Source organism: Cyrtonyx montezumae, unplaced genomic scaffold, assembly GCF_038088225.1.
Source record: "Cyrtonyx montezumae isolate F1298 unplaced genomic scaffold, pur_monq_1.0 scaffold_8, whole genome shotgun sequence".
NCBI lineage: Eukaryota > Metazoa > Chordata > Aves > Galliformes > Odontophoridae > Cyrtonyx > Cyrtonyx montezumae.
The window spans coordinates 30034740-30047173 of NW_027072089.1; the positions used below are offsets into that span (position 1 = coordinate 30034740).

At 34.2% G+C, this 12434-nt stretch overlaps 1 protein-coding gene across 1 annotated transcript in view; it reads left to right on the forward strand.

Annotated features, from left to right (window-relative positions):
• Positions 1–12434, forward strand: part of TRPA1 (transient receptor potential cation channel subfamily A member 1) — a 35305-nt gene that overhangs the window by 9157 nt on the left and 13714 nt on the right. The window contains exons 8-15 of the mRNA XM_065752778.1: positions 1475–1523; positions 5856–5955; positions 6821–6921; positions 8140–8309; positions 8392–8556; positions 9896–10010; positions 10748–10914; positions 11791–11884. Of these exons, the coding sequence (XP_065608850.1) occupies positions 1475–1523; positions 5856–5955; positions 6821–6921; positions 8140–8309; positions 8392–8556; positions 9896–10010; positions 10748–10914; positions 11791–11884 (961 nt within the window). The remainder of the gene's footprint in view (positions 1–1474; positions 1524–5855; positions 5956–6820; positions 6922–8139; positions 8310–8391; positions 8557–9895; positions 10011–10747; positions 10915–11790; positions 11885–12434) is intronic.

A 12434-nucleotide genomic window follows, 5' to 3' on the forward strand; every position in this document is an offset into this window, starting at 1 on the left:
TTGTGCCTCTACTCCCCTTGAGAGGAAGCTTTAGACCATGACATTTAGAGATGATTATTCTTCAGAACGTGGTATAAAGTGCAATGATTCCAAGATAGTTAAAGAAATTAAAAGGGGTGTGTATTGTGAAGTTAAGTTTTGAGTATGTTTGGAAATGCTACTACAATCGAATTTTACTGAAGAACAAGTGATGACAGCATCCCAAAGATAATTGTGCAGTCCCAGTGTAATCTTACTGCTTAATAGATAAGTAATCTCGTATCCATTGAAGTTATTGTCATGGAAAAATCTTTAGACCCAAAAAGAATAATGTTTTTTTGTTGGATTTTTTTTGTTTGTTTGTTTTTGGGGGAGTTTTTGCTTCCCTTGTCTGTGAAACAGTGGGAAAATGTAGTATCAAAAATCATCATAGAAAGTCAGTTGAATCTCTCTGAATATAACTAAACATAAAAGGAGTGTTAATTTGTTGAGAAGTGAAGGAGTCATGAAGCACAGGCTGGACATGATTAATTCACATTCCTATTGTTGTGTTTCCATATAAGAAATTAAAAAAATGACTAGTCTCTTTTGGGGCACTTCGTTATTTATTTTGAGTGTGTGTGAGGTGTTCAGCATTTGTGTCTGACTTGAGAGTTCTACTGTGGATAATGGAAGCATATCTATTTATTTGGAAGCATGAAATAGCTTTTCAAATGTGTCTTTTGAGTGATCAATTCTAATATAGCAAGTTCTGTGCTATTACCTCCCTTAATACTAAGAGAACTGTTATCTTTGAGGTATAGTACAGCGTTGGAACTATCCTTTTCTATTGCTTATTAAGTAGAAATACTTAATAGAGGTCTGACTTCACTATGTGTTAATTAACTGTGCTATATTTCCTGCTTTAATCTTTCTTTAAAATAAACAAAGACATAATTCAGTATTTTGTCGTGGAATAAAACCTGAGATTTTTTCATGCATATAGTCAGCTTTAAAGTATTTTTGGTAAATTAATAAACATCACCACCAATTATATTAGGTGGTATATTGCAATAATTTTTCTTAAATTTCTCAAGTAGACTGGTCTGCAGTCAGAATTGAGTTTTAGCTGAGTCTTTAATACTTTATTTCTTGTTTTCTCGATATTAAACTGTCAGTGAAATGGATATGATGCTCAAGTTTTGCATGGAGTGATCCACATCTGAAGCTTTTGAAATTCTTTGTTGAACATGTGTGGTACACACAAAATCTGACATACAAAATGACTAGTTTGATTAAAAATCAGTATATTGGTTGAAAAGAGCTTAGTTTAAAAATGAAACCTCATGATGAAAACTAGAAATAATTTATAAAAATGGATTATGCATCACAGGTATTTCTTCATCTCTTTAATTTATATATATTTGAAAATACTACTGAATAGAGAAAAATTCTACCTTTTGGTTTGAAAATTAGTTGTCTAATATTACTGTAACTTTGCATTTTTTCTTCACAGGACGGCCTTGTTTGATCATTATGAACTGGCAGAGTATTTGATTTCAATGGTAAATATTTAATTAAGTGATATGTTCATACAAATTATTGCAATCTATTACAGTAGGTCTGCTGGAGAAATTCTTAAAGGAGAATGTTTTCTCAGGTATACATTATTTATTTGCGTATGTATTCCATAATACGTAAGTGACAGCTAAAGTACAGAAGTATTAGGTCTCTGTAATAGCATCTGAAAGTCACAGAGGATGAAAGGTTGCATTTTTATTTCAGTTTTACTTGCTTAGAAAACTTTTGTAAATGTTTCTTAGCAGATATAGTAGACTGGTTCAGGCACCCTCACTTTTGTGGTATGAAATATGAAGTAAATCTAAATTTGCATTGAATTTAATCTGCTTTCTCAATAAGTACTTTGTCTAATGTACATGTATATAATTGTTAAGGGATCACAAAGCCGTATATTAAATTTTATGGATGATCCATAAATATGTGTTACTCTGAGTAGTCTGGTTATATTATGAAGGAGAAAAAAGAAGTGGGATGCTGCTGGCTGTGTTCCAAGTGTCCAGTAACACCAATTAAACTAAAGCTCATGTAACTGCTATAGGCATTGCTGAGTTTGTTGAGGAAACTTTCAGAACTCGGTAGACTTCCATTTTAAGACTGTTAAGATTTTTTTCTTTTACTTAATTTCTTTTTGATTATTTTAGAAACAATTCTATGCACAGTTTTGCACATCCCATGATTCCCTTACACGGATTTGACTTAGTAAAAAGTAGACATGGTGCTTATTTTTATTCCAGATGTGAAATGGTGAGATTTGACTGCTTAAGCTTGGCTGACAAAACAACCTGTCTACAGAAGTTATTACTTGAAAACTTGTGCCTGTATTTCTCGCATATGTTAGTTTGTGTGACTAAGTATAAAAGGGGAATGTCTTTCCCATATAAGAAGGCATTTTTCCTGAGAACAGTTAGGTGCTTTGAGTGTCACTTTAATTCTTTCTTACAGTCCATGATGAGGGTTTTGGGGCTTCAGGACTGTTTACGTTTGTCTTGTCTGGAAATTGATCAAAATATGTTCAGTCAGTGTTAGTGCAGTGCATGTGACTTGTGCTTCCTGGACTCCTGGAAGGGTAACTAGGTACCTCATATGCTATGTATACACGAGAGGGGAAAAAGAAAAGATAGAGGGTTTTTACTGCTCAATAAGAATAGAAAATTGCATTTCAGAACAGCTTTTGGCTTTAGTATAGAAAACGGTTTATTTGTTTCGTGCATTTATATAAAGTTCACATTTAGTGCACATTAGTTTACATTGATTTACTTTATCTTATTTTTGGTACATTTTATGTTTTAAAATAAAAATCATTGTAAGCGCATCCAGTATTACATGTAGCTCTAAGGGATAAAAAAGGTAAGGTTATCTATGCTAAACAGAATTATCCATGCGTTCAGTGTATGCTTTTTGGATTTGAGTTACACCACACCAATACTATTCAGTATGTTGTAGGTCAGTATGCTGTACAAAAATCAGAGAATCCAACTGCATTGCTGTTTCTTGAACAGACTTTCACTATTTTGCATTGGGCTTCAGTGTAGCATGGCATTGAGTAAATAGTCTTGTTTCACCTAAATAGTTTGAAATAACTGAAAGCTAACTGAGGTCTTAAAGGAGGGAAAAGAAAGGAAATGCTAGTATTTCTAACATTTAAATATTACAAAATTTTATGGCTTTTAAAAAAAGGAGTGTGATTTGCAAGTTAAGCATTTTAATAACAGTGACTTAAAAATACTGTGAAAGTGGTCGTTTTCACATTCAACAATTCATAGATTCATAGATACGTTAGGTCGGAAAGGACCTACAAGATCATCTAGTCCAACCATCCTCCTATCACCATCCATACCCACTAAGCTACTAAATCAAATCCCTTAGCACCTCATCTAAACGCTTCTTGAACAGGAGCACAGTGTGTGGTTTGTGCATGCACGTGCCGTAGTTGTGTTTGAAAGCTATTCACACAATTAGAAGAAAGAACTAAAGGATGAAAATTAGAAAGTTTGCATCATTTACACCATTAACAGTTTTGCCTGCATCTTGGCTGCTGGGTGCTGAACAATCAAGTGCTGAGTTTAATTTCTTTATGGATTTTCTCTTGGAAAACTATTGAAATGTGCTCAAAGTACTAAAGCAAAATAAGCAGTATTTATTTATTTGTTTTTTTTTGTTTGTTTGTTTGTTTAATTTACTTTTCTCCAAAAGAAAAATAAAAGATTAAATTGACAATAAATGCTGATACTTAGAATTCTTTTGTAATATTTACATGTACTTTAATTTATGTTTAACTAGTAAGTATGAGTTAATGCATGCCAAATTAAAAGGAATTCAGAAACTAAATTTCCTATTTGTTGATTCAGTAAATATGGTAAACATACATGCCAAAATGGAAGTTACTCCCTACTGTGTTACACAATATGAATACTGCTAAGCTCATTTTGCTGCAGAGGAGGAGATAATAAGATTGTGTTAATAGCTGGAGTTTGATGCCACTGTATCCACTGAAATCAATGAGCCATTTGGATAAACAGATCTCTGTTTGTTCCTTTGATAAATAAGAATATTCTTCAGTTTGTCTGGCCTTGTAGTAAGGTGACTTGCAAAAGGGACCAGCGTGTGATATCCTCAAACATTTCATCAACGTACATTGAAAGCTTCCTGTTCACTGTTGGTTGGTTGAACACTGCATTTATTACATGCTTCTTGTTGCTATAGTACAGGTTTTACACTCCTAGAAAGTAAATATTGCTCATGATTACTATTAATCCTCTTTCAAATTAGGAATGGACTCATAGATGATTTCAGTTAATATTAAAACTCCAATTGATTTTTTTCAGTGATCTTTGGATAGCATCTGAAATAGAAATTTTTTTTTGCATACTTTATTCACCTCATTCAATTTGTCTTGCAGCTCAATATCAAGTATCTACCACATCATAAAATATATATCTCATTATTTCATTTACTTGTATCATCATGCTCCCTTGTTGACAGGATTTTTTAGATAGATACTTTTATGCTGATAATATTTTATTGATGTGACCATACTGATACTGTGACCATAGTGACCACAATTTCCTGCTATTAGGCGCTTCATGTAACAATAGAAAAATAAAAACACCAAAAATTGGGCTTTACTGGAATATCTCATTCCAGTCCTTATGCTTCACCATAGGAAGAAGGTCAGATTTTACTGTGTCCAGTTCTGGGCTCCCCAGTTCAAAAATGACAGGGATCTCCTAGGAGTCCAGCAGAGGGCTGCACAGATGATGAAGGGCCTGGAGCATCTCCCTTAAGAGGAAAGGCTGAGTAACCTGGGTCCGTTCAGCCTGGGAAAAAGAAGACTGAGAGGGAATATGGTTAATGTTTATAAATATCTGAAGGGAGGTGGGCAGCAAATGAGAAGGCCAGGCTATTCTCAGTGGGTTGTCATAATAGGACAAGGAGTAATTGCCCAAAACTTGAGCATAGGAAGTTCTGTACTAACATGCAAAATAACTTCTTCAGAGTAAGGGCGCTCTGACACCCAGAGAGGTGGCAGAGCTCTAGGCAGAGCGCTAGAACAGGTTGCCCAGAGAGGTTCCTTCTATGGAAATATTCAAGACTTATCTGAACGCCCACCTGTGAGACCTGTTGTAGGATTCCTGCTTTAGCAGGGGGTTGTGCTTGAGGATCTCTTGAGGTCCTTTCCAGCCTGTCATTCTGTGTTTCTGCGAAATTAAAATCTTAAGTTCAGAGAATAGAAGTATGTCTGCTGTTGATATGGATGCTTTGGGATCAAAATTAGTTGGGCTTATATAATTTATGGTCAATAACAAAAATACAGATATATCAAGCTATACAGATCAAATTCTACGTGTCTAGATGCATTGTTTCTTGAAGAGTGTTCATGTCCTATAATACAGTCATTCAGAGGGGTTGTGCACTGGTAATTGCTTGATAGGAAGATGTCATTCCAAAGGCTGTAATTTTTGTATCTTCCCAGAGTTTTAATCCAGTATTTTAAAGTTACAGTCACATATCTTCAAGTATTCAAATGTGTGAACAGATACCCTAATAAAAGATCATGAGCTATAAGTGGCAGTATATTTAGAAGCAGACTGCTCTTATTTCGACATCTAAATAGGTATAGACAGACAGACAGATGACTAGGCTGTGGCTGCTACTTTGAAAACATTGTTTTTTAATATCAAGATATAAAGTCTTTTTTGAATTTATTAATCTGCATTTTCTATGAATGACTAATAATGTGACGACGTACAGAGCAGCACAATTTTAAAATTGTATTTATTCAGCATTCCTGATAATCTTCAAATTCTTTTTTGCAGGGAGCAAATATTGATAGTGTTGACACAGAAGGTCGATCTCCACTTCTGTTGGCCACTTCTTGTGCATCATGGAAAATTGTGAATTTACTGCTCTCAAAAGGTACAAGAGAATGATACATGTCCTTTGAACAGGATTCATATATGTCAAAAATCTACATCCAAGTTTCCCCTCAATTTTAATTCAGTACTTTAGCATATGGTCCAGGAGTAACTGAGTTTAACAGCTGGTGTTCCTAGATATAAAGGAAGAATTAGGGTAGTGATTTCACCCTTTTTCACATAGAATGAACAGGTTTTAGAAAAATGTTTAGGCAATTTTTCATGCCTCCCAAGGTAGATGTAGCACTGACACTCCATCCTTCCATTCCTTAGCAATTCACAAAGTAATCAGAACTGTGGAATAAATGCATCACTTGCTGAGTCAAGTTTCATACCAGAAATCAGTTTTTAAGTGTTAACGCCCATATTTCAAGTATTACGTGCACTTTTATTTAATCTCAGTCACATTTAAACTTTTTGAGTTGCTATGTCTTTGGTGCAAGCTGATTACTGTTAGTGTATTTCCTCTCGTTAACAGTAACATAATGATTTTGTTAATAAACCTGTAATAAAGGTTTTAAAGTTATAACAAGGTTAAAGTTTTTAAAAAGACCTTTTTTCTTCCAAAAAAGACCAAAAAAAATCATATTTCCTAATGCTTCCTTTCTATTATGTTTTTTCCCTCCAAGATTGATGCCTCACATAAATCTTGCTGCTGCCATGGAATATAAAATGCATGTGCACAATGACATCTAGACATGAGTAGTTGGGTAATGTTGGTGTTTTTGCAAGTGAATTGATATAATGTAGACATGAAATGATATTTGTTATTTTGTAAATTCATTTTCAACATTTGTTCCTTTGTCAGTTAGTGCCAGGGGCCAGCAGTTTTGAAGTTGCTGGTATTTATTTCCATATTTATCTAGGAGCAAATGTATCGTTAAAAGATCATCTTGGTCGGAATTTCTTGCACTTGACGGTATTACAGCCTGGAGGATTACAACATCTGAATGAGAAATTTCTGCAGGTACAGTAAGCCTTGATTTATGTCTTTCAATTGCCCTCACTAGGAAACGTAAAGAAGAAAACAACTAACTTTTTGTATTCAAATGTTAGTAGAAGTTTCTGGTGTTTAAGTTGCCGAGTGTCACAGAAAATAGTATGAACAGGTGCATATCTCTCATGAAAATATTTCAAAGCCAATAATACAGTTTTCTTATTGCCAGGCAAAGGAATAACATAATCCCATAAATTATTTTGCTGTTGGGGGATTGAATAGCTCAAGAGGTAGGCCATGAAATATAGAACTTTTCATTTCTACTTTCCCAGTTTGCATGCAGTGAAACTAGGGGATGTACTCATATGCAGTCAAGCTCTAAAACTTAAACAGCTTACGGAATGTTCTTCAAGTCTTGTAGATGACAGGACTTTAGTGAAGCCTTGGATTTAGTTCTAAAAAGAACTTCAGTTATGAATTTGGCTATTTTGAGATGAAATCGTAATGCTAGAACCCAAGCTTGCTTGAAAGAGTTAAATTTCTTAACCTCCAGAGCTACAACCTTTTGTATGTGAATCATGAGTAACAGATCTTATGATGTCTGCAGGACTTTGTAAACAACTTTGATTAGTAGTGGGAGTGGATTTAACTTCGTTTTTCAGCAGATGTAGAGAATCAGCCGTAAAACAGAGTGATAGCTCTTGTTTGACAACATTGACTTTAATAAATCAAAGAGCAGAGCAGACTGTGGGAGGAGATTCTTAGTTGCTTTAAGAAGGAATATGTACAGGTTAGTGTTAGGGTATGGAATAAAATAGGGAAATGAAGATGAGAGAGAAATAGGAGTAAAAAGTTGTCTTTTATAAAAGAGTGAGCTGACGATTCCTGACAGCCTGCTGCTGAACAGACTACCCTTGCTTCTGGACAAGCTGCCTGCTGACAGCAATGAGTGTTATCATCAAATGGCAGCGAATAAAAATCTCCTGTATTATATTTGTTTTGTGTGCAGTAAAGGCACAGATTGACAAGTTGCTGTGTTCTGCGAAGACTGATTCTTTCTAAAGATGATCACCCACTAATCAGATATTAAATGTTAATTGTTACTATGTTTATCTTCTCTGTACTTGTTTCTTGTTTTTAGATACTGCTTTAAAAATATTAATGCCTTGGTTAGAAACTGTTAGAAACTGTGGAACATCAGTAATATAATTGTGTGCTTTTGTTTTTTTTTGGGGGGGGGGATAACAGATGGAACATATTAAAAATCTCGTAGTGGATGAAGATAACGAAGGATGCACTCCACTGCATTATGCATGCAGACAAGGTGTGGCCCTCTCTGTAAATAATTTACTCAGCCTCAATGTTTCCATTTATTCAAAGAGCAGAGACAAGAAGTCACCGTTACACTTTGCTGCCAGGTTAGTATAGTTAGGCAATGAAGTCAGTGCTGTTTACCATCAGTGTTTCTTTGACAATAATTTCTGTATTTACCTTTCAAAGCTATGGCCGCATCAATACTTGTCAACGACTTATAAGAGATATGAAAGACACAAGACTTTTGAATGAAGGTGATAAGAAGGGAATGACTCCCCTTCATTTGGCAGCCCAGAATGGTCATGAGAAGGTCGTTCAGTTTCTTCTGAAAAGAGGGGCCCTTTTTCTCTGGTACGTGTTCAGGTTTCCGTTCATTAAGCTAAAAAAGAACTATCGCCTTACATTTTTTGACCATCAGCTGGGATAATACAATACAAATATCAATAGAGTATATATAAATATTTTATGCACGTAATAAATAATATTTAAAAATATAAATATGCAAATCTAAAATTGCACTTAAATACAATAGTTGTAAAACTAAGGTGCTTGTACCTCCCCCTGTCTTACACATGGAACCATGGATAGCTGTTCACCAGGGCTTCTAGTGCTGACAAAACTGAGGTTTCTCTAAATTTAGGTGAGAGAAGAATACTGGAATTTTTAATGGAAAAAAGTAGTCTTGGAAATAATCATGTAAGATTTGCTGTTTTTTCCTTTGTGTTCACTTGGAGGTTTATGGAGAGGTTCTCAGGACTGGTGTTTCACAGGCAATTTCCCTTGTGCTTGAAGTACTGATTTCAGGTCAGAGGTTCTCAAGTCATTAGAAGCTCTTCATCGTGACAGGATTTCCAGTTTCCAAGCTCACATCTGCAAAGCCAGGATCCAAATAGACCAAAAGTTTAGGGTCTTGTTACTAGGATATATTCTGGGCTTACAACTCTTACATCCTCTTCTAAATCTATGACAGTCTGCACTGCACCTGCACCTTGGATCTAGGGCTGTATTTGTTCTGAAAATGGCAAACAGGCCTGTCATACAGTTAGCGATTATGACTCCGAAGGTTCCACTAAGTGAACTGCCTTCAAACCTTTCATTTCCAGTGTTCTTAGCTGGACTAGTCCACATAACTAGAAAAGGGATGATGATTGTATGTTTTTGTGTATGCAATTTTGAATGTATATATTTAGGCTTAATTTAGACTTAAATGACATTATTGAGATGAGCTGGTAAATTCTATGTGATCAAAGGCTTAATGAATTTCATTATACTAAGATGAAGTAATATTAATTGGAATAGATTTATGTGCTTACAACATTTTGTATATTCATTGTCCTTAAAAGCAAAATTCCATAATATGGCCTTCATCTATGTCATGTTGCCAGGTTTTAGTAGCAGAATGTTGTGTTTGGGTCATATTCTAAGAAAAAAATAATTTAAAAAACCCAAACAATTGTCACAATGCGCACATGTACACAAAGAGAGAGAAGAGAGAGTCAGACCTGCATACTTTTATTGACTTGAATGTTTTACAGCAAACTGATGCACTGATAATCATGTAGCAGTTGATGGAAGTCATGGAAATCTGTACAACAGTTGTGAGTCAAAGGACAAGGCAATTACATTTATTTGAAATGTATAAGAGACTCTTGCATTTATAATGGCTACTTTTATATTTTCTATATGTAAGTGACTATAAAGGCTGGACAGCCCTGCATCATGCTGCCTTCGGAGGATACACTCGCACAATGCAGATAATATTGGATACTAATGTGAAGTGTACTGACAGAGTGGATGAAGAAGGGGTTTGTATTCATAAAATGTTATTTGTTGGTCATCTCCTGCTAATCAAAAGCATGTGTTTTAGGCTTACAATTAGATTTTATTACACTATTACAAACATTCTATACAAAGTCAGTATGTATTTCATCACCGTTTATCACATAAAATAGCATATTACTAATGAAATTATAATCTAGTTCTTATATGTGAGAAACAGCAAAAAGAAAAGTATAAACAGACTGGTAGCATACATAAAATACCAAATATGTTCAACTTGTCCCTCTTGCTCCCTTTACAATGCAGCAGTATTTTCATGATGTAGTAAAAACATTGGTAATTAAATCTAAAGAACTCGTTCACATTAAAAGAAATCAAACATCAAATCAAACCCATTAATGTACTGTTTGAAAGCTACCTGCTATGCACAATCATCTTGAACAGATAGCATCATTTTTACCTATCTGTTACTCACTGTTTGTCAGCTCAAAAATTAAAGGCATCACTGAATTAGCCTTTCTTACCTACTGCAGAGTTTCCTATTTTAATGTAATGCTATTGTGACTGTAAACCCAGAATAAAGATCTTGTCTGTATCCGAATCTCTGTGACAACATTCTACTGTTTAATTTTGTCATTAAACACATTCAAGACTTGTAACTGACAGTATCATGTGGCTATTCAGTGTGGAAAAAGGACTGAAATTTGTACATTTTTTTAAGATGAGCCTCACTTGTTCATTGCTCTCCTACTTTTCTGCACAGAACACAGCTTTGCACCTAGCTGCAAAAGAAGGACATGCAAAAGCAGTAAGGTTACTTCTTGATTATGGTGCAAAAATTCTGTTGAACAAAGCAGGAGCTTCTTTTTTCCATGAAGCAATACACAACAGGAGGAAAGATGTAGTGTCAGCTGTCATTTTGCACAAAAGGTAAGATGCATAGAAAATGATTTTTAAATGTATTTTTCCTTTTTTATTGTTTTTGGTTTTGTTTTGTTCTAAGCAAGATTAAGTCTTGAAAATCTGCTGTTTAATAAGTTCTTATTTTGAAATTTCAGACATTGCCTTATGCTTGAGTGAGAGTCAATAAATCTTGTTATTTGACACGTTCTTTTTCATATTAGATTGTGTATTCAGATTCTGGGGAAAGGAAAACAACGAAACAAAAAAGCGTGTGTAGACACCATGTGAATTAAGTAATCCTTCCCATGTTTTTCCTCTTCACACATGTACAAGTTTGCCTTTTCAAATAATGTTTCAATACCTACAGACTTTTAATCAAAACATAAGCTCAGTAACATTCAAGAGAATTAATTCAAAATTGTTGTTTCAAACATGTTTCAAATATTTTAAAATGTGGTGGTTCAACTACAGTTTAGAATATTTTATATTATAATATAACCAAACTCTATTTTGGGAACAAAAACATTGCCCTGTTGATTGATGATCACATCTTTTGGTAAGAACTGAAGGAACGCTGTCAGTATTTTACAATATTTATTAGTATTCATCTCATCTTGCAACCCAAGACTCCAGCTTTACTTGAAGTTCCCTGTGGAGTACAAAGGACACCTATTCTTGAGCAGGCCTAAGCATAGTTGACAGATTTTTGTTTAATTGATAACAGAATTAAATATGAATCATTCTCAAAGAAGCATCCAATGTGTTACTCAGTTGTAGCTGATTTTCCACTTGATGGCATATTGTGATTTGCAAGATATGTATAATAATACTCAACCCCAAATAAGATCAATTTCAAAAAGAAGCAACTGATTCCTCTTCAATTATTTCAACTTTCTTTTGCAGATGGGAAGAAGCTGTTCTGACGTTCTCTCACTATTCTAGTGCCAATAAATGTCCTTTGCTGGAAATGGTTGAGTATCTTCCTGATTCATTTAAAGTAAGATCATTTTAAAGACACAGGTGCATAACAAAGCTCAAACTTAGTTACAATGGATCATTTACCACTGTTTTGTTGTTTTTTTTTTTTAATGCTGTCCTCAGTAGCATGGATTGTTATAAAATAAAAACAATATAAACTCATAAGTTGCTTTAGTTATGTTTTATTGATAGTTTCAGACCTACCTAGTCTCTTGAATTTCTTTATAAATAATACAAGGTCTTAGCTTCCTGAGGTCAATGGAGTGATTAAAGCACCCTCCCTGTTTATTACATATAGCATAGATATTTAAAAGGATTATAAAAGAGATGAAAGTTAGAGGAGAATTGGATTAAAAACTATTTGAGGTAATTTCACCTGAGTTAACTTAAATCAAACTAGAGAAAAGTTTTGTTTTGTTTAATTAAAATTACTTGTTAGATATATATTAAAAAACACTTTCCACTTTATACTTGTAAGCTAACATACAGCCTCGTGTACTGTGTGATTTCATTATTACTTTGGAGTTTTGTCTATGCATAAGTTTGCAGTGTTTGCAGATGACACTAAG